A 25,740-nucleotide genomic window follows, 5' to 3' on the forward strand; every position below is an offset into this window, starting at 1 on the left:
TGGCGGCCCCGCAGGGAGCGCAGCTGTCAGGATGGGCGACCCCACCCACCCGCAGGCCTCCGTGCACACGACGGCATTACCGTTCTTCCTCGCTGCACCCCTGGGCCCGTCTGCTCCTTCCCGGGAGTGGAGGGGCCCGGGGCCAGGACAGGGGTGCCTGAGCTCTCCTCCCTGCCCCAGCGTGACAGCTCGGGGCTCCCGGAGAACCGGTGCCCGGCTGAATTCTTGTCTGGGCTGAATTCTTGTCTGGGGTCTCTTTCGCCCACTCGGCTGGGACTTCGCAGGAGGATTTCTCAGGTTAGTGAAGGTGGACCTCGGAGAGTCCCTGGCGAGGCCCCGGGAGTCAGGACTCGGTCACTCCCCTTGCCCGTGGACAAGGAGGCCTGTGCCCTAGAAGAACCCAATAAGCGCTAACCCAGCGCCTACTGTCTGCGCGGCTTGAGCCCCGCAGCCCCGGGGAGGACGGAGAAGGCGTGGCCTCCCTCTCAGAGGAGCTCACAGCTTCGCGAGGGGACCACTGAGCACTCGGCCACCGCAGGCTGCTCTGCGGTGACGGGGTCAGGCAGAGCCCGTGGGCGGCGCAGAGAGGACAGGGAGGAGCCTGGCGCCCCAGCGCTCCCACCACCCGTCACCCATCCCCTTGTCCCTGCCTCGGTTTCCCGCTCTGTGACACGAGGTGGTGAGGATTCAAGGAGGGGACCGGCACAGAAGGACTTTGGAAAACAATGGTGCTACGTAAATGTGAGGTGTCGTTACGCACAGAGAGCGGGGTCTGGGGCAGCCGGAACCCGGGGGGCCAGGAGGATCTGAGCCCACAAATCCTGCGCCATCCAGCTGCAGACTTCACGACATGAAGGACCAGAAAGATTCCCTCCCCCTCCCAGCCTTGCCCCTGCCGGCCGCCGCCCTCTGCCCAGGAAACATACGCACTTGTAAATGGAGTGAGAAGGAGCGACCATTCTGTTAGCGTGACGCTAAGCCACGCGTGTATTGCGAGTGGAAGGAAAGGAGACCGTGCTTGGCCAAGCGTGGCCCCCACGTGTCCATGGGTGCGTGGTGGTCGAAGGGGCTCCTGTGAGCAGAGCCGCGTCACAGCCCCGGGCCCCTAATGGACAGTTAGACCACGTGTGGTCCGAGCAGCGGTCATCCTACGGGAGGGAGCCGCCCTGAGGGGCGTGTTGCTACCTCGCTAAAGAACCTCTGTCCCGGGAGAGGCCCCGAGAGCCGTTAGTTTGTAAAGAGGCGCATTTCACACACAAGGAGAGAGGGGTGGGCAGTGTCAGCGTGTCTGTCTGTACGCGTAATAAATGGAGCAGTGTTTGCAGAGTTCTTTCTTTCTTTTGTTTCAGCTCCCGAGCCCCTGAGCTTCCTCGGGGACACAGGCGGTCGGAAGGAAGCCGTGGGGTTTCCATCTATTTCCGCCGAACCTACTTTAGGGCGTTCGTCCTGTAGATCAGCTTTTGAGGTTGCATATCCTTATAAGTAAAAGAATTTTAGTTACTTATACCCAATACGTACACTTATGAACACATATTACAATGTACACTCTGAAGTACACTCAAGTAGAAATTTAAGGGAGCCTAATGGGATTGGGATATTGGCCCCATCCTGCATTCCTACGCTGGTGACTCATTACCAAGCTCCTGCCAGGTGTCTGTGGGGCCCGAGAGGCCCCAGAATCACAGAGATGCAGTGACGCCAGCGTTCATGTGTGTAACACCTATTTATATTATATAAATTTTTGTATGTATTATATATTTACTAGAGGCCTGGTGCATGAATTTGTGCATGGGTGGGGTCCCTCAGCCTTGCTGGCAATCAGGAGGTTGGCCCACCACTGGAGGTTGGCTGTGGGAGCGCAATGACCACCAGGGGGCAGCTCCTGCATTGAGCGTCTGCCCCCCGGTGGTCAGTGCGCATCACAGCTATCTAAGTGAGCTGGTCGCGGTCACTTAGGCTTTTATATATATAGATGCCTTTCATGTAATCTCCCTGTCACATCAGGAGTGTCCTCTACATTGTCCAGATTACACAGTTGCCTAGCCACTACTTGCACACTCCCAGTGATGGGGAACTCATTATCTATTCCATTTGGGGACCTCTTCATTATTCATGTATTCATTCATTTGCCCATTCATTAAGTGAAACCTGCATTTTGTGTCTACAGAAACAGCACTGCCCCATCTACACATCCATCCCTCCACCCACGCCAGACACCTGGGCTCATCGGGGCAGGCCCCTCTCCTGCATCCCTTTCCCCTAGTACCGTGGTCAGCAAACTCATTAGTCAGCATAGCCAAATATCAACACATTTTTTAAACTTAAACTTCTTCTAACACCACTTCTTCAAAATAGACTCGCCCAGGCCGTGGTATTTTGTGGAAGAGCCACACTCAAGGGGCCAAAGAGCCGCATGTGGCTCGAGAGCCGCAGTTTGCCGACCACGGCCCTAGTAAATCTCAGATTCCACCTGTTGCCTGAGGCATCTTCTTTTTCTATGTCTAGCCATCATCTCTATGTGTCTCCCCACCTCCAGTGTTAGCCACCCCCGTCTCCCAATGCTCAGTCTCTACTCGGCAGCCAATGACGTCCTTGAAGAATGCAAGTACCACGGTAGAGCGGCTTTCACTGTAAAAAGGCCGTGTTTAGGAGCTAAGGCTTTGGGGCCAGGCAGGCCTGGATTCCAGCTCTGGTTCTGGCTCGGGCTCTGATTTGCTGTGTGGTCTTAGGTATCTCACTCATCCTTTCTGAGTCTACATTTACATCTGTAAAATGGGGATGGTAACAATGGCATCTACCTCAAAGAACTGCTAACAGAATTAGTGTATGAAAGTGTTTGGCATCGTGCCTGGTACAGAGTTGGCACTCAACATGTGTGAGCTGTCATGATGGTGATGACAATGGTGCTGGTGCTGGTGATGATGACGATGGTGATGATGGTGATGGTGATAGTGGTGATGGTGATGATGATGATAGTGGTGATGGTGATAGTGGTGATGGTGATGGTGGTGATGATGGTGATAGTGATAATGGTGGTGATGGTGATAGTGGTGATGATGGTGATAGTGGTGATGGTGATGGTGATGATGATGATGATGGTGATAGTGGTGATGGTGATAGTGGTGATGGTGATGATGATGATAGTGGTGATGGTGATAGTGGTGATGATGGTGATAGTGATAATGGTGGTGATGGTGATAGTGGTGATGGTGATGGTGATAGTGGTGATGATGGTGATGGTGACGATGATGATGGTGATATTGATATGATGGTGATAGTGATGATGGTGATGTGATAGTGGTGATGATGGTGATAGTAATGGTGGTAGTGGTGATGGTGATGACAATGATGATGGTAATAGTGGTGATGATGGTGATGGTGATTATGGTGATGTTGATGGTGATTATGGTGATGGTGATAGTGGCAATGATGATGATGATGATGGTGATAGTGTTAATGATGTTCATAGTGATAATGGTGATGATGGTGATGGTGATACTGGTGATGATGGTGATAGTGATGTTGACAATGACGATGGTGATAGTGGTGATGATGGATGGTAATGTGATAGTGGTGATGATGGTGATGGTAATGGTGGTAGTGGTGATGATGATGATGATAATGATGATGGTGATGGTGATGATGATGACAATGATGATGGTGATGGTGATTATGGTGATTGTGATAATGGCATGATGGTGATGGTGATGATGATGATGATGGTGGTGGTAATAGTGGTGATGATGATGATAGTGATAATGGTGATGGTAATGGTGATGGTGATGTTGACAATGACAATGATGATGGTGATAGTGGTGATGATGAATGGTGATGATGAAGATGACGGTGAGGGTGGCAATGGCGCCCTCTAACAGGAAACCTTCAGTACTGCTCCACTTCTCTTGAGATAAAGTTCCACAGCCACAACGTGGCTTGCAGGAGCTGCCATGAGCTGAGCCCTGCCTGTGTCTTCCCCTCTCTCCGCTTCCTGGCTCATGCTCTCCCCCCAGCCACATGGACACAAACGCCTGGACAGAGTCCGGCAGAGATTCCACTCCGCTCCCGTGCCCCACTTCCCACCAGCTGCGCCCCTCAGCATCAGCCTTGGGCTTGGAGAAAGTTGCCCACAAGGGCTCCAGGGAGCCCACTCCTCAAGGGACTTTGTTCACAGCCACGAGACTTTCTCCAGGGAGTCTGCAGCCCAGAGGGAGCTGCGCCTGGGGGTCTGAGCAGGTGGGAAGGGCTGGGAGGGCCTCCCTCTCGCCTCCCCCACCCCAGCCAGGCAACATTGACGGCCCGCGACTCCGGCCCCTCTTTGGTCCCAGCAAGCTGGTGCGATGGGAGAAGCCCAGGTGGGCCTCTGGTGGACTCAGAACCGAAAATGGGCCCAGCTCCCGGGTCTGCACCACTGGAGCCAGCGAGGCCTGGGCAGAGGTGCAAACTGAACACAGGTGACCCGAAGGGAACTGGCGAGTGACGGGGCTACCGTCCAATCACGAAGCCCCTTGGCACAGTCCCTGGGATTCGGGAGGTGACGTCTCTATGCATCACCCCAGCAGAGTGCTTCCCCATCTCCCGTTACTCAATCCCTGAGCCGCTGCAGAGGCTCAGACAGCTCTGGCCTCGCGCCACCCCCGGGAGGATGTGGGGATCAGGGGTGAGCAAGGAAGTCGTGGTTTAGCAAGAGCCATGATTGAGTGGTTAATGGTTTGTTTGTGGGTTTTGGCTGCGGTGAAAGGGGCCCCATCAGAATGTCTCACCCTCAGCTGAGCTCTTTTAGTCTTGACCCCCACAGTCACTCGGGGGGGGGGGGTAAGTGAGGCCCAGCGAGGGTGCCCTGGGAGCCCGCCTGCTCTCAGAGGTCGTGCCTTACCAGAGGGACGTGAACCTCTGAGGCAGCGCTCCAGGTGCCCTTCAGCTGTTTGCACCCCGACAGGCGGACTTGGCATCTCCTGGGCCTGGTTGAGCGTGAGCGCTCGCTTCCTGCGGAGCCGCCTCCCCGGAGGCTGCGGCACCCCCGACGCTGAGATTTTTTAAAGGCGCTTCATGGCGCTACGAGTCATAAGCGGGGGAGTGCGCCAGCGGCGTTGAGGATGCACAGGGCTGTCTCGCTCCAGGACACATCCGTCTCCCCAGGCGAGACCCCACAGCCTTCCACAGCCACTCCATTCCTCCCTCCTCACCGCCTCCTCTGTCTCCAGCTCCGCCTGTTCTGGACGTTTCACGTTGCTGGAATCACTCCCTCTGTGTCTGGCTCCTTTCCTCCGGCTTACACCGAGATGCAATGTTCGATGGCGGGGGAAGAACCCTGGAGGCCAGGCCTTGAGTCCCTCCCATGCCACCTACTCACCATGTGATCTTGGCCAGCCACGTGACTCATCTTCCCCCACCCCTGGCCTTTGGCCTCCGTTTCCTCATCTGTAAAATGGGCAGATGATACAGTACGTATGCCTATCTCACCCGGAGCTGATGGCTCTGGAGAGGGGGCTTCGTGAACTCCCAAGACAACACCAACATGACCGGCTGCCCCGGGCTGGGGCCAGGTGCCCGCTCTCACCCCAGCTCCGCTGGTCCTGGCTGTGGGGATTGGGACAAGGCCAGTTAACTTCCCTCGGCGCCTGGTGTCCTGCCTGTACACTGAGGATCCAGGTGTCAGGAAGAGAAAGTGAGATAGAGGTGTTCTCACGGGTTGGATACTGCTCCCTCCGCCCCTCCCCCCACTCACACCCACGTGGAACCTCAGGATGGGCCCTTATTTGGGAACGAGGTCTTGGCAGAAGTAATTAAGCGAAGCTGCGGCCACACTGGATGAAGGTGCACCCCCAATCCCATGACTGGGGTCCTTGTTAGAAGAGGGGAGGCACTCAGAGACACGGGGAGAGATTGGAGGGCGCTTTTCCCAGCCAAGGGGCGGAAGGGCTGCTGGAGCCCGGAAGCTGGAGAGAGCAGGGACCCAGGCCGCCCTCGGGCCGCCGGGAGTGTGGACTTTGGCCTCTGGCTCGGAGAGTGAATGCCTGTGGTTTCAAGCCTCCCCATGTGGCCCTTTGAGACCAGGCGGTGTTTTGCTAGTCTCGGGTGCTTCCCCTCCCCCCAGGTTGCCACCTCCCCTCCCGCACACACACCCCCCCCCCCCACCCCTCTTCCCCGTGGAGAGAGGCCCAGTGCTCCCTCAGGTCCCTGACGGCCACAGCTGCCAGCGGGGCAGGCGACTTCCTGGGAGAGAGCGGAAGGGCATCTTACAGGGTTCCAGAGAATTCTTTCAGGAGCCACGGCCTCTCTGAGGTCCCGGGCACGTCCGGGCCAGGCTCTCGGAGGGTGCACCACAGGCCGGGGCAGCTCACCTGCCATCTGCTGTCCGGCCGGGCTGCCCTCCCTCTTCCTCCCCAGGCCTGCGAGCCAGGGAGACTCAGACAGGTTCGGAGGAGGCCGCGGGCCCAGCTCCTGCCTTCCGGACAGCCAGCCACAGTCCGCCTTGGGAGGGTTGTCTGTAGACCGCCCTGCGAGCCGGCTCCCTCCACGCTGAGTCACCCGTGTGGCCCCTCAGGGGGCCAGCCATGCGCCTGCTTCCTCTCTCCAGGCCTGGCCACAACAGAGGGCGGCGTAATCCCACCCTGATGACCCCCACCCTCCCGCCCGCTGTGTTGTGGGGTTGAGTGCTGGCTGCTGGCCTGGCCCAGCCACAGCTCCCAGCATCCCCTGTGACCCCACTTGGAGAAGGTTAGGAAACTAGGGATCCACGAGGTGGAAGGAGACCCTGTGATGGGTTTAAACCCTGGTGAGGTGGCTCTGCGGCCTAGACCTGCCCACTGTGACGTCCAGACCAGACCAGACCCTCAGCTTCCTGCTTTGGAATCTCCAAGAAACGGTGGAAATCATCATGAGCGTGTTCAGCCCCTGGGCCCAGCCCTGCGCTCCTGGCCGCGCTCCCGATCGTGGGCACCAATGTGACTTACGCTCACGAGGACGGACGCGCAGCCGCTCCATCCGTGAGCTGCTGTTTCTAAGGAAAACTAACTTCAGTCCTTCCCTCCATGTTTGCTGTCCGCACGGGCCAATGAGGCCTCTGAACAAACTGATAAGAGGTTTTCCATGGGGCCCCGTGCGCCAGACTGCACAGAGAAAGGCCACCAAACTGGGAAAGGCTACCTCAGCACACACATGCTCCTGCTGTCCTGGGAACCTCTGCGTCCACACACGTACTTATCTCCTCAGCAGCTCACAGCAGGCAGGGCAGGTGCCCGGGTGAGGAAGCCGAGGGCACACGGAGGTCAGAGTACTCCCAGGACTGCCTGGCCCCAGCGCCCTCTCCGAGTGCCATATATATATTAGAGGCCCTATGCACGAAATTGGTGCAAGATAGGCGTTCACAGCCGCAGCTGCCTCGGCCCTCGCAGTCACAGCGTGCAGCCCCGGCTTTGTCCAGAAGGTCGTCCAGAAGGTTGTCTGGACGGTTGTTCTGCTGTTCAGTCAATTTGCATATTATGCTTTTATTATTATACTAGAGGCCCTGTGCACAAAATTCATGCACGGGTAGGGTCCCTAGGGCTGGCCGGCGATCAGGGCTGATCAGGGCCTTCCATCTGCCAGCCGGGGCCTTCCTTCATTCCACGCCGCCCCCTGGTGGTCAGCACACATCATAGCGAGTAATCAAACTCCTGGTCTTCCAGTTGAACTCCTGAGGGGACACTTAGCATATTAGGCTTTTATCATATAGGATATATGTTGTTGATTTCAGAGAGGAAGGGAGAGGGAGAGAGATAGAAACATCAGTGATGAGAGAGAATCATGGATTGGCTGCCTCCTGCACGCCCCCCATTAGGGATTGAGTCCACCACCCAGGCATGTGTCCTGACCAAGAATTGAACTGTGACCTCCTGGTTCATAGGGAGATGCTCAACCACTGAGCCACGCCATCAGGCTCTCCGGGCGTCTGACAGACGGGCCGGCTCCCTCTCTCCACACCGGCCTCTCAAGAAGGCCTGGCTTGCGGCTGGAACTGAGCCACCTGCCCTGGCCCCAGCTCTGTTAGCTCAGCACTTTCCTAGGAGTGGGGTCTGGGGAGGCCACTGCCCGGCTGAGAAAGCCTTCAGCTTCCAACACATGGCCCCGTGGGGACAGAGATTACAAACCCTCCTGGTCCTTGGAAGCGCGGGCCCGGCCGAGAAGGCCACCCAGAGCCCGTCTCGCAGTGAACGGCCGCGATGCCGCCGGGCAGCGCCCGCAGCTGCCTGCATGCCCAGCTCTCACTCAGGTCGGCCACTGTCCCCTGCAGACGGCAGGTGTCGGGGCGGTGTGAAACCGTCCCTTAGGGTTTTATTTTCATCCCCTCGCATCTTGGCGCCTCCCTCGCGCCCAGCCTGGCCCGCCCCTCCGTGCGTGCTCCTCCACGGTGGCCTTGCACACTCGGCTGCGAATGCTTGCTGGCTCTCCTGCCTGGGCACCAGAGTGTGCACAGCCCCGGGCGTACCCCGAGCCTTCCTCCTGCCCCAGGCGCCCAGCCCTCACCTGGCCCACGCAGGTGCTCCCTCCGTGTTCGCAGAATAGAGGGATGCCAGGGACCTGGGCTCCGAGGACAGAGGGGCACCCCATGTGGGACGGGCGTGGTGGGTGGGCATTCGGCGGGGAGAGGAGCGGGCAGGTCGTTCTAGCCAACGCTCTCAGGAGGGCGGGTGCGGACGCCTCGGGAGCCCGGGAGCCACCCTCTCGGCCGGAGCAGAGGACCCAGGTGGAGGGTGGCTCTGGGGGTCACAGCAGGGCCCTGGAGGAGTCTGGGAATTTGCCATTGTCCTGTCAAATGGCAAAATCCAGGGGCTTCTGGACTATTAATCCAGCACAAGGACAGACTGAGGGGAAGTCACAGAGCAAGGAGATGGGGCCCCGGGCCAGTCTGGCTCAGTGGATGGAGCGTCGGCCTACGGCTCAAGGGTCCCGGGTTCGGTTTCAGTCAAGGGCATGTACCTTGGTTGCAGGCTCCTCCCCCACCCCGGCCCTGGCCAGGGCTCAGGCAGGAGGCAACCAATCGATGTGTTTCTCTCACATCGATGTTCCTCTCTGTCTCTCCCTCTTCCGTCCACTCTCCCTGCAAATCAGTGGGAACGTATCCGCGGGGGAGGGTGAGCAAGATAAAGCGAGCGGGCGGTGGGGCTGGAGCTCTGAGCAGACCCACTTGTACGCGCGTCTAGAACCTGCGAGGAAGGGAGGCCGGACAGGCGCAAGGGCGCGAGCTGGGCCGAAAGGAGAACGCAGCCTCGATCCTCAGAGAGATGGCCGCTGGGCCCTGCCTGTCCCGAGCCCTTCACACTCCAGCTCAGCTGCCCTTGAACACGCGTGGAGCACAGTCCGAGGCAGGCGCCGGGGGAGCCCCACGCCGTAGCATTAAGCACAATCCCAGGGCAGCGGGCTGCCCCACCCAGCTGGCCGGGCGCCCTCCTTCCTGGACAGCACCCCTGGGTCCCCCCCCCCAGACCCCCTTCCTGCCTCCTAACCATCTCTGAGCTGCCGTGTTCTCCTCACTCGCTTCCCCCAGGCCCCCGCGCCCAGGGGACTTCAGTCACGGTTGTCCCTCGTGGACAGGGGGCTGTCGTCCTTCAGGCCCCAGAGTGCAGGTGCCAGCTCCCCCTCCCGCCCCCGCCCAGGTCTGCTGCCCATTCCCCATCCCCGTGAGCAACCGTGGGAGCATCCGTGTCCTTACTCATCGACGTTCCTTTCCAGTCCTCCCACGGGTGGGCCCCCGCGGCCCTGGCCAGGCTGCCACAGAGTCATCTCCCCGAGACCGGCTGACTCAGCCTCTCCACCGGCCAGGGGCACGCGGGCACCCACAGCCCCGCACACGGCCGGCCTCGCTCACGAAGCCCAGCCCAGCCCTGCACCCCGGCCTCCTGGCAGCCACCCCGTCCAGCAGCAGCCGGTCCCCGGTCTCTGCAGGGAGTGCTGCCTGGGAGGTGGGTCCCCTGATTTCCCTGGGGGGAGTGCGTGCCTGGGAGGTGGGTCCCCCGGTCTCCGCGGGAGTGAGTGCCTGGGAGATGAGTCCCCCGGTCTCCGCGGGGGAATGTGTGCCTGGGAGGTGGGTCCCCCGGTCTCCGTGGGGGAGTGCTGCCTGGGAGGAGACACCGCCTGGAGCAGCACCTCCCGGATCCCGTCCAGTGTAAGCTCACGTGGGAGGCGGAAAGCCCACCGCCTTCTGCAGGGGCTGGCTGGCAGGACCCCAGCCTCCCAGCCTGCAGTGCTGACTAGGAAATCCCGGGGTTCAGAAACTTTCTCCGCTTAGAATCAGCCCCTGCAGGATGGCTGGCACTCGCCGAGCATCTGCGTGACCACAGAAGTCCCAGGTCGCTCCTGGCCTGAGGGACCTTCTGCAAAGAGAAGTCCCAGTTTCCTTCCTAAGTCACATCTGCTGTGGGTCCTTGAAATGCTCCTTCCCCGCCCGCGCCCCCCACCCGCCCCTCCCCTCCCCCCGCTGCCACAGGAGAAAACGGCTAGAAAATCCAAAAGTATAATCTGTGCCCACGGGGGTGTCGGAAGAGGGAAACGCCACGAGAAGGCCCGATTCTGGGACACAGGGGACATTTTCTGCTCCACGCATGTTGGGGTCACAGTGACACCAACAGTGCAAATCGAGGGTCCCGGAGTCAGGACCAGGTGTCGGGGACCTGAGATTTGGGGGCATCACCTCTCCGGAAGCCCTGGTGTGGATGCCTCTGCATTAAGGAGGAAGCTTGAAATGTCTTACTCTTTTTTTTTTTTTTTTCAAAGTGGGCTTATTTTTTATATATATTTTTATTGACTTCAGAGAGGAAGAGAGAGAGAGGATCATTGATCGGCTGCCTCCTTCACGCCCCCCACTGGGGACTGAGCCCGCAACCCGGGCATGTGCCCTGACCGGGAATGGAACCGTGACCTCCCGGTTCATGGGTCGACGCTCACCCACTGAGCCACACCGGCCAGATGAACCGTCTTGCCCTTTAGGAGCCAAAAGAGAAGGGGTTCCGTGAAAGGATCTCAAGGCTTGGCCCTCAAAAACAGCCCGAAATGTCTTACTGCCCCGGACACGAGGCCTTGAGTAGCTCAACTTGAAGGATGGATGTGGCCTCGCCCGAGGGCGGCGTGCGGCTGCCAGGAGGCTGGGGAAAGCGCATCTGATCTTGCTCAACCGGCGTGAGTCAGACCGCCCCGGGCTCGCGGTCTGTTTGAGGGGGTCCCACGGATGGATTCCTGGCCTGGATCCCGCCAGCCCCAGTGCCAACGGGACTTTCCAGTGGGCGCCCCCCCCCCCCCCCCGACGCCGCTGCAGAACCCCAGCCCTCGGAGCCACCCCTCAGCGCCCGCGGACACCGGAGGCTGGCGGGCCCGCGGAGATGCCAGCGTGCCGTGTGGTCGGCGTTTGGGGAGTGTGGTGTCCTTGCCTTTTTAAAGGTGTTTTCCATCTGTGTTTCGGTGGCAGTTGGCATCCAGTATTCCAGGCGGCCACATAGGGCTTCGCCATGCGCATGCCTGCCCGAGCGAGCGCCCCAGTGTGGCACCGGGCACAGTTGTTACAGGATCGCTGACTCTGTCCCCGGCGCCCGCTGAGGGCACGCCGGCCAGTGCGCCCTTCGTGGCCAGGGTGGCGGCCGCCCCCGGGGTGGGGGGGCAGGAGGTGAGGAGAGAGAGGGAAGCTGAGTCATCTCTCGCCAGCTCCGAAGTGCAAAGCAATTTTTCTTTCAAAACCACAGCTCGCTTCCCCCGTCTGAAACACTCACTTTTTTCGGCAACCCCTCCAGTGACGTCACCCGAGGGAGCAGAGGTTATATAAGTTGAGGCCACCCCGTTTCCAAGCGCTTCCCAGAACAGACAACACCTCCGGAGGCAGCCGTCGCCGTCCGTCGGAAAAGCCAGCTGAAGTCGCGCTCCGGCTCTCTTCCTGAGTAAGTAAACGCCCAGCTTTCTTTTCCCGACGAGAGTGACATGTAGGAGGAGACGCACGTCTCTTAGAGGAAAAAATCGTCCTTTTACAGCTAAATATTGGCAACATTTTCAGCCTTCTGTAAGTGTGTATATATTTTTTTAAAAACCACGTAATTCTAAATCACTGTAAGAGACTGTCTTCCATGCCTATTTTGGGTTTTAGTTGCTTTGCCAGAGGAGGGGGAGGAGGAGGGAGAGCGGTGGGAGGTGCTGGCAGCTCTCTCTGCCCAGGTCCTAGATGAGGGGCCTGCCCACGGCCCTCGGAGCCCCGCGTGGACGCTGGCCCGTTCCCGCCTGCAAATCCGAGTCTATTCAATCAAACCAGTCCCGTCGGGCTCACGTACAGGGTCCCATAAGGCCCACACTGGCTGGGTGCTTTGTGGTTGAAAACGGCACGTCGTTGTGGGACGGGCGGACATTCCTTAATCTATCCAGTGCCTACCAGCACCTCACGTGACCTGCGATTCCTGTGAACGGCGCTCGTTTGTTGGAGAAAGTCCCCGAGTGCCACGTGCCAACGTCAGAAACGACCAGAATCCAGGCGGTGCCACCTGGAAAGCACACGTGGCGTCTCGAGCAGACTCACCTTCGAGTTTTTCCAACGGGACCAAATGTTACTAATGAGAACAGCGGCTGCTGTTTACCGGACGCCGACTCTGTGCCAGGCGCATATCAGAGCTGGAACGAAGAGCCGGGAAGGAATTCTCTCCTCTCTGGCCAACTCTGTGTAAAGGCAGCCGCGGCGTCAGATCAACCCCTTTACAGATAAGCCCGCTGGGCAGGCCCGTAGGTCCTTAACGGAACCATCTGCAAAGTCCCTTTTGCCATGGAAGGTAAGAGCGCACTTACAGGTGCTAGGGCCTGGGATGTAGGCATCTTGGGGGGCCATTATTCTGCCGCCCCTCAAGCCCACAGCCCGGCTCACCCTTGGGTCCCGTGGTGCCTGGGCAGCTTCTGCCTGTCACGGACCTTGGGGTCTCCTAGGAGGACACGGGAGCCAGGCCTCTCGGCTGTCTACCAAGAGCCACCCTTTCCTGCCCAGGCACCCCCACTTCAGAGGGGACATAGATCCCCTCCCCGAATGGCCAAGGATCCCGGAGAAGGAAAGGGAGAGGAGCTAAGGAGACATCCGTGGGCTCTCGCGGCCTCCATCATGACTCACCCCCTTTCTGCGGTCCCTCTCACACTCCTGGCGGTTACGCTCCCCGGTGGCAGATAAGAGGGAATCCCGAGCCCCAGGCCCTCCCGGATCCCAGCTTCCGGAATTCAGGGCCTGTTCCCCAGTGCACCGGGTCCCAGGGCATCCCGGCCTGCTCCACAGTCAGGAGGAGCCACAGAGGGGTCTCCTGGCACCTTGCAGCCTCCTGGGGCAGCACCGGCCGCCTGCCCGCCCGCCCGCCTGCAGGGAGCAGAGGCTGCTGTTATGCCCCTGTTACTCCTGCTACGGCTGCTGCCTTTGCTGCTGTGGCGCTGGCCATGGTGGGAGCCTGCGACTCGACACTTCACAGCCCCCGAGGGGCCTTCATGCGAGATCTCAGTCAGGCCTCACGGCAACTTGGCAACACGCACCCTTATTCCCACTTGACAGGCGAGGAAAGTGAGACTCGGGAAAGTCCCTCCCCTGCCCAGACTCACAGAGGCCGGTTCCCGGGTCCCCTGGCTCCAGGCCCCGTCTCTTTAGAGTCTCAGCATGAGGTGTACAAGGGGCCTGGGCCCTGCGGTGGGCCGGGGAAAGCTGTGTACAGAGGGCCTGGCTCAGCTTGCCTTGTGGACTTGGGCAGGTCATTTCACTTCCCTCGCCTCAGTGTGCCCACCTGTACAATGGGCATGAGGACACTCAGCCTTCCTCCCAGGCACGTCGTCAGGATCAGTTACCCAGAGCCCAGCGCAGTCCCCGAGCCTCAGCACATCCACCCCAGGTGTGTCAGGGGTCAGGTCTGGGCCCCGGAGCTCATCTGGGGAGGACAGGGGCTGAGCGAGAACTTCCCCGGCCCGGGCAGAGGAGGGCCTGGAAGGAACGCGCGAGCCCCATGGCAGTCTCCGGGAGCAGCTCGCACCCCTGTGTGCAGCATAGGGGGCTGCGGGCACCCCGGCATGTGAGGGGGTAGGTGTGCTGGTGTATTTGTCTCCTGTGGCTGCCGTCACCGATGACCACAACCTGGGTGTCTTAAACAAGTGGGCTGTGTCATGTTGATGGAGTTGTAAAGTAGTTCAAGTCAAAAACTACTTTCAAAAATATCATCTATTTAACTGTATATACATATATACACGCCCCAACAAATTGGTTACATTATATTGATAGATTTCTAAAGTAGTTTTGGTCTACAATTTTTTCAAAAATATTATGCCTCTAAAAGTATATGCATCCACATATATTAAACAAAATAAACCCTTTTCTTTTTTTTTTTTTATATTTTTTTATTGAGGTATTATATGTGTACATATCTTACCATTACCAACCCCTACCTCACACCCACACATGCCCTCCCCCCCCAGAGTTTTGCGTCCATTGTTTATGCTTACATGCATGCATACAAGTCCTTCGTTTGATTTCATAACTCCCCCACCTCTCCCTAACTTTCCCCCTGTAATTTGAAAGTCTGTTTGATGCTTTACTGTCTCTGTATCTATCTTTTTGTTCATCACTTTATAATGATCTTTACTATCCCTAAATGAGTGAGATCATGTGGTATTTTTCTTTCATTGACTGGCTTATTTCACTTAGCATAATGTTCTCCAATTCCATCCAGGATGCTGCAAATGATGAGAATTCCTTCTTTTTTATGGCAGCATAGTATTCCATTGTGTAGATGTACCACAGTTTTCCGATCCAGTCATCTGCTGATGGGCACCTAGGCTGTTTCCAAATCTTAGCTATGGTGAATTGTGCTGCTATGAACATAGTGGTGCATATATCCTTTCTGATTGGTGTTTCTAGTTCCTTCGGATATATTCCCAGGAGTGGGATTACTGGGTCAAATGGGAGTTCCATTTTCAGTTTTTTGAGGAAACTCCATACTGTTCTCCACAGTGGCTGCACCAGTCTGCATTCCCACCAGCAGTGCACGAGGGTTCCTTTTTCTCCGCATCCTCGCCAACACTTGTCGTTTGTTGATTTGTTGATGATAGCCATTCTGACAGGTGTGAGATGGTACCGCATTGTTGTTTTGATTTGCATCTCTCGGATAATAAGTGACTTTGAACATGTTTTCATGTGTCTCTTGGCCTTCCTTCTGTCTTCTTTTGAAAATATTCTGTTTAGGTCTGTTGCCCATTTTTTTATTGGATCATTTATCTTCCTCTTATTAAGTTGCATAAGCTGCCTGTAGATGTTGGAGATTAAACCTTTATCAGTGATAGCATTTGCAAATATGTTTTCCCATGCAGTGGGCTTTCTTGTTGTAGCCCTTTTCTTTATGTTAATTAACTGAACAGTGAAAAGTGACATAAGCAAAATAATTGTCCTTGGTCCATAGCCACGGCCATAGTCGTGTCTGAGGCGTGCACTGACGCTGTGTGTCCCTGTGTTCATGGCCATAGCCGTGTCTGAGGCGTGCACTGACGCTGTGTGTCCCTGTGTTCATGGCCATAGCCGTGTCTGAGGCGTGCACTGATGCTGTGTGTCTCTGTGTTCATGGCCCATAGCCGTGTCTGAGGCGTGCACTGACGGTGTGTGTCCCTGTGTTCATGGCCATAGCCGTGTCTGAGGCGTGCACTGACGCTGTGTGTCCCTGTGTTCATGGCCATAGCCGTGTCTGAGGCGTGCACTGACGCTGTGTGTCCCTGTGTTCATGGCCATAGCCGTGTCTGAGGCGTGCACTGACGCTGTGTGTCCCTGGCATCTTCCTGAGGGTATCTCTTTCTTTCCTTGCGATTTTGTATTTTCAGTTGTTCCATGTAATTGCTGAGGTCTTCTTCAAGCTTACAGTTAACACATTTAAATCAATGCCTTCCATGTATGCTTTCCTAGACCAGAATATATTTAATTAAGAAAGTGTTCCCTCTGCAGATGCCGAGGGGCCTGGTAAGCTCTGAGCAAATTCTGGGCAGAGATGCTCAGGCCCAGGGCTTTGCGTGTGGAATTATGTAAATACTAGAGGCCCAGTGCATGAAATTCGTGCACTCGGTGTTGGGGGCGGGGAGGGTCCCTCAGCCTGGCCTGTGTCCTCTCATAGTCCGGGAGCCCTGGGGGGATATCCGACTGACAGCCCCGTGGGGAGCGGGCCTAAGCTGTCAGTCGGACATCCTTAGCACCGCTTCAGACTCCCGCCACCGCCGCTGCGCTTGCCAGCTGGGAGCCCAGGTCAGGGCTTCTGGCTGAGCGGCACTCCCCCTGTGGAAGTGCACTGACCACCAGGGGCCAGTTTCTGCATTGGGTGTCTGCCCCCTGGTGGTCAGTGTGCATCATAGCCACCAGTTGTTCTGCCATTTGGTCGATTTGCATATTGGCCTTTAATATATAGGACTAGAGGCCCAATGCTCAAAATTCGTGCAAGAGTAGGCCTTCCTTCTACTGGCTTCCCTCTGGCCACTGGCAGGCACCCAGGACCCAGGCTTCCCTCACAGCTCCAGCTTCATCTGGAAGGTCATCCAGAAGGACGTCCAGAAGGATGTCTGGTCTAATTAGCATATTATGCTTTTATTATTATAGACTAGAGGCCCAGTGCATGGATTTGTGCACTGGTGAGGGGCATGGCCTGTGGGGATGGCCCACGGTGGGAGTGCCACTCATCCCGGTCAGCCAAGCGGCTGTAGACCTGCCCTCTAAGTGGCTGCTCCTGCTGTGGGAGCAACATTCATCCCGGTCAGCCAAATGGCTGCTCCCGCTGTGGGAGAGCCCTGACCACCAGGGGGCAGCTCCTGTATTGAGCATCTGCCCCCTGGTGGTCAGTGCACGTCATAGCGACTGGTCGACCGGTCGTTCTGGTTGTTCCACCATTCGGTCACTGGGCTTTTATATATATAGATTTCAGTCCAGATGTGGTCACTGGGAGCTGCCTTTACGCCTTAGTTCAGAGTTCCTTTCTTCAACAGATAGATTTACCAGAGGAAAATCTTCAAATACGTTGTAGCTATCTATCATTTTTTAATGCTTTATTGAATTTGGATGCCACAAATCACAGACTTTCTCAATTCCGTCTCTTTTCTGTGTAGCATACGAGTGGATCCCATTGAAAAAATTCTGCCCTACAAATGGAGCTGTTCCAAAGCTCATTAGGGAATTTGATTACAGGATTTTAAAATTAAATCTTGTGTGCCATTTGGGCTCTCATCACTTAATTTGATCATTTTCTCCCTTGCTCTTCCGGCAAAACAAAATTTTAATTATTTTCTACCTAAAAGCGTTGTTTCCGAGAGCGGCGATCTGCTAAGAGCCCTAAGCACGGGGCCTTGGCACTGCGGTCACTGAGGACCTCGCTTAGAGGTTTCCGGTTGATTTGGAACGAAATGCAGCTACTTAGAGATCAGCTGGAGCAACCAGTCTAATCACTTGGTAGGGCTCTCAGCCTCCACGCCTCCTCACACTCACTGAGGATGGGCAGCGGGAAAGGAAGCGCATGTTGTGTTTCTCTTTGAATCCGCCATCGACTTCACCACAGAAAGGCTGCCGTCCCGGCGCCGTGCTTTACCATGTTGTCACGGTTGGCCACTCCAGCCCCCTCTCAGGCGGTACCATATCGAAGCGCCTTGGTGTGCAGTGACGACGAGTGTGCGTGCGCCACGGCCTGTTCCAGGCCCATGGTGCGTCATCGCTCTCCTGTGTCAGCAAGCACAGCAGTGTTCCTGTGACACGGTGCCCACCAAAACGTGCGTGTGTGCGAGCCCCACAAAAGACAGCCCCAGCCCTGACCCATTTGGCTCAGTGGATAGAGTGTCGGCTTGTGGACTGAAGGGTCCCGGGTTCGATTCCAGTCGGGGGCATGTGCCTTGGTTGTGGGCACATCCCCAGTGGGAGGTGTGCAGGAGGCAGCTGATCGATGTTTCTCTCTCATCGATGTTTCTGGCTCTCTATCCCTCTCCCTTCCTCTCTGTGAAAAAATCAATAAAATATATTTTATAAAAAAGACAGCCCCGTTATCTCCAGTGTGGACAATGCTAACTGGCCTTAGACCAGCAGCCCCAAAATCTTCGCCAGAATAAACTTCTGAAATTTTGCTTCAATTCCATGAACCGGATGAAAGCATTGGATCACGGTTGCAGTTGACCCATTATTTTTTAAATATGTTTTTTATTGATTTTAGAGAGAAAGGGAGAGGAGAGAGAGATAGAAATATCGATGAGAGAGAGACATCCATCGGCTGCCTCCTGCATGCCCCACGCTGGGGATTGAGACCACAAACCGGGCATGTGCCCGGGCCAGGGAATTGAACCGTGACCCCCTGGTTCACAGGTCAACGCTCAACCACTGAGCCACGCCGGCTGGGCCAGTACTTACATTTTTGTTAAGCCATCCAGTCCTGTGGCTTTAAATCCCACCTATGAGATTACAGCTCCCACCTGTGTCTCTGAACACCTAACCTGTCTTGTGTATCCAATCGCCCCCTGGACATCCTCACTAGATGTCCGACACACACCCCCACCCAGACGTGTCCAGAAGGGAACTCCTGACTGCTCCCCCTCCTCCCCGCAAAGAAGCCTCTCCATCCTCTCTCTGGCAGCTCCATTTCAGTGGATGAGCTTTGTACCTCCCGGTGCTCAGACCCAACATCTCCTCCTCGCACAGCCGATTTCCAATTGAAAACCACGGTGGTACCACCTTCGAAATACATCTAGGCTCTGACCCCATCTCGCCATCTGCCCCACTCACATGTTTCTTCAGTGGGTGCACTGTTATTGACCCTCTCCAGGTCTGCGTCTAGGCCGTGAGCACCTTCGGGCTGGGGCAGTGGTCAGCAAACCGCGGCTCGAGAGCCACACGCGGCTCGTGAGCCGCAGTTTGCCGCTCTGTTGACGAATGAGTTTACTAACCACTGTCATAAACTACCCTTTACCTCTTTGCACACAATATGCCACAATTGCCTAATCCTCACAGCTTCCAGCTACACGGTAACATTTAGTCTAGTCCAGTGGTTGCCGACCACTGGGCTGAGGGCCGCTCTGTCCTGTTCCCTGAATCCCCAGCACCCGGCAAAGTGCCTGCACAAAGGTAGACGCTCATTTAATGTTTGTTTGACTGTGAATAACAACAACATGGTTGCTAAAAAGACTAATTGCCACCTTCCGTGGAGTGCTTCCTCCAGGCCAGGCAGCCGTGCTAAGCAGGATGCAATGAGCTCTGGTTTTCAAAAAGAAAAAGAAAAGTCAGTGGGTCTAAGTGGCCCACACCCAGGGGTGGGTGGTGCCAGGATTTGGACTCGGGTTTCAAAGCCCTGGTCCTTTCCTTTCTGCCAGGAGTTGGAAAGCTTTTCCTCTTAAGGGAACAGGTGATCATTGTGTTCAGCGCCGCGGGCCTCGCAGTCTCGGTTGTAACACAATAAGTCAATGCATGGGTGTGGCCGTGTCAGTGAAACGTTATTTTCCAAAACCTGGGCCAGCTGGCTGCAGCCGGGAGCTGTTGTGGAGGCTCCCGCGTCAGCTCCGTGCTGTTCCTTGCAGGTCCCTGTGGATGGCATCCCGGGCCCTCCTGGCGCTCCAGCCCTCCAACCAGAGCCAGCTCCTGCCGCCCAACGCCACCTCCTGCGAGGACGATGCTCGGGAGGCCTGGGACCTGCTGCACAGGGTGCTGCCCCCCTTCGTCGTCACCGTCTGCTGCTGCGGGCTGCTGGGCAACCTCTTCGTGCTGTCCGTCTTCCTCCTGCCCCGGCGGCGGCTCTCCGCGGCCGAAATCTACCTGGCCAACCTGGCCGCCTCGGACCTGGTCTTTGTCTTGGGCCTGCCCTTCTGGGCCGAGAACATCTGGAACCAATTCCACTGGCCGTTCGGGGCCGCCCTCTGCCGCGTGGTCAACGGCGTGATCAAGGCCAACTTGTTCATCAGCATCTTCCTGGTGGTGGCCATCAGCCGGGACCGCTACTGCGCGCTGGTGCACCCCATGGCCAGCCGGAGGCGGCGGCGGCGGCGGCTGGCCCAGGTCACCTGCCTGCTCATCTGGGCCGTGGGGGGCCTCCTGAGCGTCCCCACCTTCCTGCTCCGCTCCGTCAAGGTCGTCCCAGACCTGAACGTGTCGGCCTGCGTGCTGCTGCTGCCCCACGAGGCCTGGCACTTGGCGAGGATGGTGGAGCTGAACGTGGTGGGCTTCCTCCTGCCGCTGGCCGCCATCGTCTTCTTCAACTACCACATCCTGGCCTCCCTGCGCGGGCGGGCCGCGGTCATGGTCAGGGGGGCGCGCTGCGGGGGCCCCGGGGAGGGCAAGCCCACGGCGCTGATCCTCACGCTCGTGGCCGCCTTCCTGGTCTGCTGGGCCCCCTACCACTTCTTCGCCTTCCTGGAGTTCCTGGGCCAGGTGCGGGCCGTCCGCGGCTGCCGCTGGGAGAACGTCACCGACCTGGGCCTGCAGTGGGCCAACTTCTTCGCGTTCATCAACAGCTGCCTGAACCCGGTCATCTACGTCTTCGTGGGCCAGCTCTTCAGGACCCAGGTGTGGGAGCTCTATAAGAAGTGCGCCCCGGGGAGTCTGCCGGCCATGTCCTCGTCCCAGAGGAAAGAAATCCCCCAGCTCTTCTGGCGGAATTAAGGCAGCCGGGAGCCGAGAGGCGTGGCTGCCGGACACCATAGCTACTGTTGTACGGGGCTGGCAGGGGCCCCCACGTAGCCAGGGCTGCGGTCCCGGGGCCCGGGGAGTGCTTTTATGGGAACAGGGACTTTGCAGACGCAACTCAACCACGGGTCTTGCGATGGGGCGATGGGCCTGGATTATTGGGGATGGCCCGGTGTAATCACGAAGGTCCTTTGAAAGGGAAGCGGAAGAGTCACAGAGGGCGATGTCACAACAGAAGCCAGAGGCTGGGCCAACGCAGGGAAGGGGCCGCAAGCCAAGGGCTGACGGCGCCCTCTAGAGGCAGGAGCAGGCCAGGGGACGGATTCTCCCTGGAGCCTCGGGAAGGAAGCAGCCCGGCTGACCTCCCTTCGACGGCCCCGTGGGGCTGAGGTCGGATGTCTGGCCTCCAGACTCATGAGATAATAAATGTGTGTTGTTTTACGTCAAGGAGTTTGTGATCCTTTGTTCCAGCAGCAACAGGAAACGAACACACGTTTCTGATAAGGATCTCGCGCTGCCTTCCCGCAGTTTCCTAGGGTGAGCACTAGGCACGCGGAGAGGCTGTAGCTAGGCAGCCTGCCCCCGGGCACGTCCATCGCGGGACATAGTTACAGTGTGATGAAGAGAAGGAGAGCGCACATCCGCACCCTGAGTCCTCCGAGGGCCGGAGGAGGGTTCCTCCTGAGGGTTGTCAGAAGGATGTTGTGATGGAGAGAACGGTGAGCCGAGTTGCACAAAGGGCGGGTCTGGTGCGTGGAGAGGGGAGAAGGGCCGGTGGAGGCCTGACCGAGACACACGGTAGGAAAGCGTGGGCTACGCCTGAGAGAGTGCTTACGGAACTCCGTGCAGCGGCGTTCTTCTCGCCGCGAGACCCAGTGGTGAAGCTGAAAGTCTGCCTTCAAGGGGCTCAGGGCAACAGGGACAGTAACTAGGAGAGTGTCCCCATCGGGGCAAGAGCAGGTGAGCTGAGAACACAGAGAGGGGTGTCCAGCCGGGTGCCTGGGAGGGACGTCAGAGAGGTTTCCCAGAGGAAGAGACGTGCGCGCTGAAAGGAGCGGTCCAGGTAGAAGAAACAAGCCAGAGGCAGGCGAGCTCATAGTCAGGAGGGGGGAGGATGAAGGGAGGTGTAGTATGAGGCAGCGGTAGAGGATGGAGGATGGAGGAGAGTGGAGTTGTTGGGAGGCCCGACAATGGCCAAGGGCAGAGAGGGAAGCAGGGGTGTCCCGGGGGCTTTGAGGGCCCGGCTGAAGCTAGAAGCCATGAATTTGGTGTGTGAATTGCTCAGTTCACACTGGTGAATCTTGGGCTATATTAATAGGAGTAGAGCATCTAACATGAGGGAGGTGATACCCATGTAGCTTAGTGTTGTACAGGGTACCTGAGGAGTATTGTGTCCATCCCTTGGCTGACTCAGAAGAGGTTTTTCCAGGTGGAAGGTCATAGCTCAAGGCTGTTGGGGTATCGGTGAGCCTATGAGGAATGGCTGGATATAACGCTGGTGGGCTTGATCTGGCATCTAGAAGGGTTCAGGAACCTGGAGAAGGGGCTGTGCGTAAATTAAACAAGAGTCCAGAGATGAAACATAATTTTGAAAGGCATTTGCAGGGGGAGGGGCAGAGGAGCTTGGCTGAAGAAACCAAGTTCTCCTCGGCTCAGGACCCCTTGCTTTTTATTAACACAAATTGTCCTAAGGCAAGGTGGAGATATACACATCAAAGGGTAGGGTTTCGTACAGAATCCATTGTCAGATTGGGGAATTACCTCCGGCTGTTCAGGTGTTTGGCCAGGAGGAGGCAATAACATGTAGATTAAGATGCCCTGAGCTGTCTGGCAGCAAGCAATCATCCTTTTCAGTTTGGGGAAATGCCTTTAGCCATTCCCAACAGGCGATAACATATGTGTCTCAGCCCTTGTTGAGTCCCCAAGTTCCATCAACCTTTCGATGAAACTCTTGCTGGAATTGGCTTCCGGCATGGATGAGGAAAGGAAATGGACATTAGGAGGTGAGGGAAGCCGAGTGACGCTAATATGGTTGAAAAACAGGCGTAGTGGGAGCACCTAGGTCCTAGGTGCTGGAGCAAGGAAAACAGGAGGGTGTGGCCACAGAGGAAGAATGTCTGCCCGGAACCCTCCAAGGTGGAGCCATCCCAGCAGGGGACAGGGACCAAGCGTGGCCATGGCATTGGGTGGGTGGGGTGGAGGGAAGGAGAACGTCATTGGAGACAAGACAGTAAGGAATGGAAAGGTGGGGGATGGGTGTCCACTGGCGCCCTGCAGGCAGGCAGGGCTGGAAAGACCTGGTGAGGAGAGAGCCTCGGGCCAGGGGCCAAGGTCCGCCTCCAGGGAGCGGGGGGGGGGGGGGGGGGATGAGCAGCCTCTACAGCTGAGTGGGAAGGGCCGGTCCTCACGGGAGAGCAGCCAAGACCCAGATTCATTCGAGACACGGGAAGGAGGCAGCGTTCCCGGGGCCCGCTGATGGGTCTGAGAGGTGGCAGGGGCGGGGCCAGCAGGTGACAATCTTTGGGTCAGCGCTCCAGCCCCACAGGTTCCCTGGAGAGCACAGATGTCCAGACGGCCCGGGCGCAGGTCCACAAGCAGGGTACGGCCTGCGCACGTGTTCAAATTGGACCTCACGGGGTTGGAAGGAAGTGTTTGTGAGGTGGCCACCGATATTACATCTCACGTAAGAATCCAGATTCCGGACTTCCCTTGAACATTTGGAAGCTCTAGTAACAGAGTCTGCTGCACCCTCCTGCTCGGCCCCTGGCAGCAGACCCACCAGCTGGCTGGCTCCGGACAACAGGCGCCTGAGTAACCCCAGCCCAGCCCCGCGGAAGAGCCGCCCCGCTGAACCCAGCCAGCCCAAGGGGCCATTACAGAGCTGGGAGCTGAGGCGGTTCTACATCACCCATCCATTTAGCTGGTATTTACTGAGCATCTACTTGGTGCCGAGCGCTGTGGTCGGGACTGGGCACACGGCGCCTGGTCCTCTTGCAGGCGACCTCCAGGGCACCGGTTAGTGGGCGCCGAGTAGCTGTGCCCCTGCCAACAGGACAGGCACCCCTTCACTGGCCACAGCCCCCTCCCCGGGGACCGTGGCTGGAGTCACCCGCTTGCTTGCCCCCACTGCCTGGGAAGAAATCCAGTGAGCAGTGACCCTGTCACAAAGTGGCCAGACAGGCAGGAGGATGAGGCAGGGAGAGAGGGTTGGAAAGGGACAGTCACGCCCAGTCTCTCCCCTGCCCTGCATGAGCTGACCCCGACGCGCCCTCTTTCCTCCTTCCTCGCCGCCGCATTGCATTGTGGTTTACAAAAACCCCTTCTGGGGTTGCCAAACCCCCACATGCTAGCCAAGTGTGCTGGCTGGGAGCCAGAACATTGCTCAGAGCTGTGGTTCGGCAGCAGATGGCCACCTGGCCCCTGATTTATGGGACACAGTGACATCACCAAAGCCCAGCGGCGGCCCCACGGCGGGAGAGAAATTGGCACCACCCTGACCCCCCGCAGCAAGGATTCTGTCCCCCTTCTCTGGGTAGGTAGTTACTCATGTGCAGAGGGGAGCTCTGGCTTTGGTTAAAAGGATCGGTGCTGTGGGAGAGGTTAGTATTTTGAGTCCCCCCGGGCCTGGTAGATGTGCCCACCTGACGGAGGTCACAGCTGGGGCCAGGCCCAGGCCTGCCTCGGAGAGCTGAAACGTGGCGGAGGTCACAGCTGGGGCCAGGCCCAGGCCCTTCTCGGAGAGCTGACACCTGGCGGTGGTCACACCTGGGACCTGGGGCCAGGCCCACCTTGGAGAGCTGACATGTGGCAGAGGTCACAGCTGGGGCCAGGCCCAGGCCCTTCTCGGAGAGCTGACACCTGGCGGTGGTCACACCTGGGACCTGGGGCCAGGCCCACCTTGGAGAGCTGACACCTGGCGGGGGTCACACCTGGGACCTGGGGCCAGGCCCGCCTCAGAGAGCTGACACGTGGCAGAGGTCACAGCTGGGGCCAGGCCCAGGCCCGCCTTGGAGAGCTGACACCTGGCGGAGGGAGCAGTGAGCAGAGTCTCCCAGCCGCCCGGCTCCAGCGCGCACATGGGTTTCCATTTCCTCTCTGAGATGTGAAGCTCCTTCTCCCATCCCTTCCCAGATCCCAGCCCGTTGGGTGAGCCCACAGCTGCCCGCCGCTCCCCACATCCACCTCCCCCGCATCCGTCACGGGCTCTCCAGTGGGGAGACTCCGGGGTGTTGCAATGGACGAGGCAGCCTCGTGTTCACCGGAGATGAGTCACGGGCTTGATGAGGAGCAGGTGGGAGTCTTCTCCTCCGAGCTGGAAGAGGCTCGAAATGTCATCAGAATGCGTGCGTGCCACGCGGTGCCGTCTGGATAAAACCTGGAGAATCACACCCGTGTCCGTGTCCTGGCTGTGATCTCGTTCCATCCTTATGCCAGACGTTACTGTTGGGGGAAACTGAGTAAAGAGTACAAGGGATCCTTCTGGGAATCCAATAAGAACAGTTTTAAAAAGAGAAAACGTGCCGAAACCGGTGTGGCTCAGTGGATAGAGCGTCGGCCTGCGGACTCAAGGGTCTCAGGTTCGATTCCGGTCAAGGGCATGTACCTTGGTTGCGGGCACATCCCCAGTAGGGGGTGTGCAAGAGGCAGCTGATCGATGTTTCTCTCTCATCGATGTTTCTAACTCTCTATCCTTCTCTCTTCCTCTCTGTAAAATTCAATAAAATATAAAATAAATAAATAAATAAATAAAATAAAAAGAGAAAACGTCAGGCTTCGTTCCTGCATTCTACAGATGAGGAAACTGAGGCTCAGAGATGGGCAGAGTTTGACCAAGGTCACCCAGGGAGCTGGACTCGGGCAGGGCTCTGGCCAAATGCAGGGCTGCTCGCTAGAATGTGAGGTCAGGGAAGGGGCCTGCGTGCCAGGGATCCCACCTGAGTCCCCTGGAAGGTGGCAGAGATGCCCGGGGCTGGGGTTGGAGTTCAAGCAGCGAGCAGGAAGCCAGGCCCCCTTTCCAACAGCTTCAGGGGACAGAGAAGTCTCCGAAGGGATGGACAGGGCTCAGCAACTATGATGAGGAAGACGCTTCAGGGTTTTAG

The 25,740-nt window shown here is 57.6% G+C and overlaps 1 protein-coding gene across 3 annotated transcripts; it reads left to right on the forward strand.

Moving 5' to 3' along the window:
• The first annotated feature begins 249 nt into the window (after positions 1–249).
• On the forward strand, positions 250–21,077 carry BDKRB1 (bradykinin receptor B1). Of its 3 annotated transcripts, none has more exons than XM_054715745.1 (2): positions 250–297; positions 19,540–21,077. In XM_054715745.1, exon 2 carries the CDS (start codon positions 19,550–19,552, stop codon positions 20,615–20,617), a length of 1,068 nt encoding a protein of 355 aa, XP_054571720.1. In that variant the 5' UTR covers positions 250–297; positions 19,540–19,549; the 3' UTR covers positions 20,618–21,077. The 3 variants fall into 3 exon arrangements, with proteins under 3 accessions (XP_054571720.1, XP_054571721.1, XP_054571719.1); XM_054715746.1 differs by lacking the exon at positions 250–297 and adding an exon at positions 11,803–11,903; XM_054715744.1 differs by lacking the exon at positions 250–297 and adding an exon at positions 11,835–12,022.
• Positions 21,078–25,740: the final 4,663 nt, after the last annotated feature.

The sequence above is a fragment of the Eptesicus fuscus genome, chromosome 5 (genome assembly GCF_027574615.1).
Source record: "Eptesicus fuscus isolate TK198812 chromosome 5, DD_ASM_mEF_20220401, whole genome shotgun sequence".
NCBI classification, from domain to species: Eukaryota; Metazoa; Chordata; class Mammalia; order Chiroptera; family Vespertilionidae; genus Eptesicus; species Eptesicus fuscus.

What these genes read in the sequence shown, in the direction of transcription:
- BDKRB1 (XM_054715745.1), top strand. Translation starts at nt 19,550, where the DNA reads ATGGCATCCCGGGCCCTCCTGGCGCTCCAGCCCTCCAACCAGAGCCAG.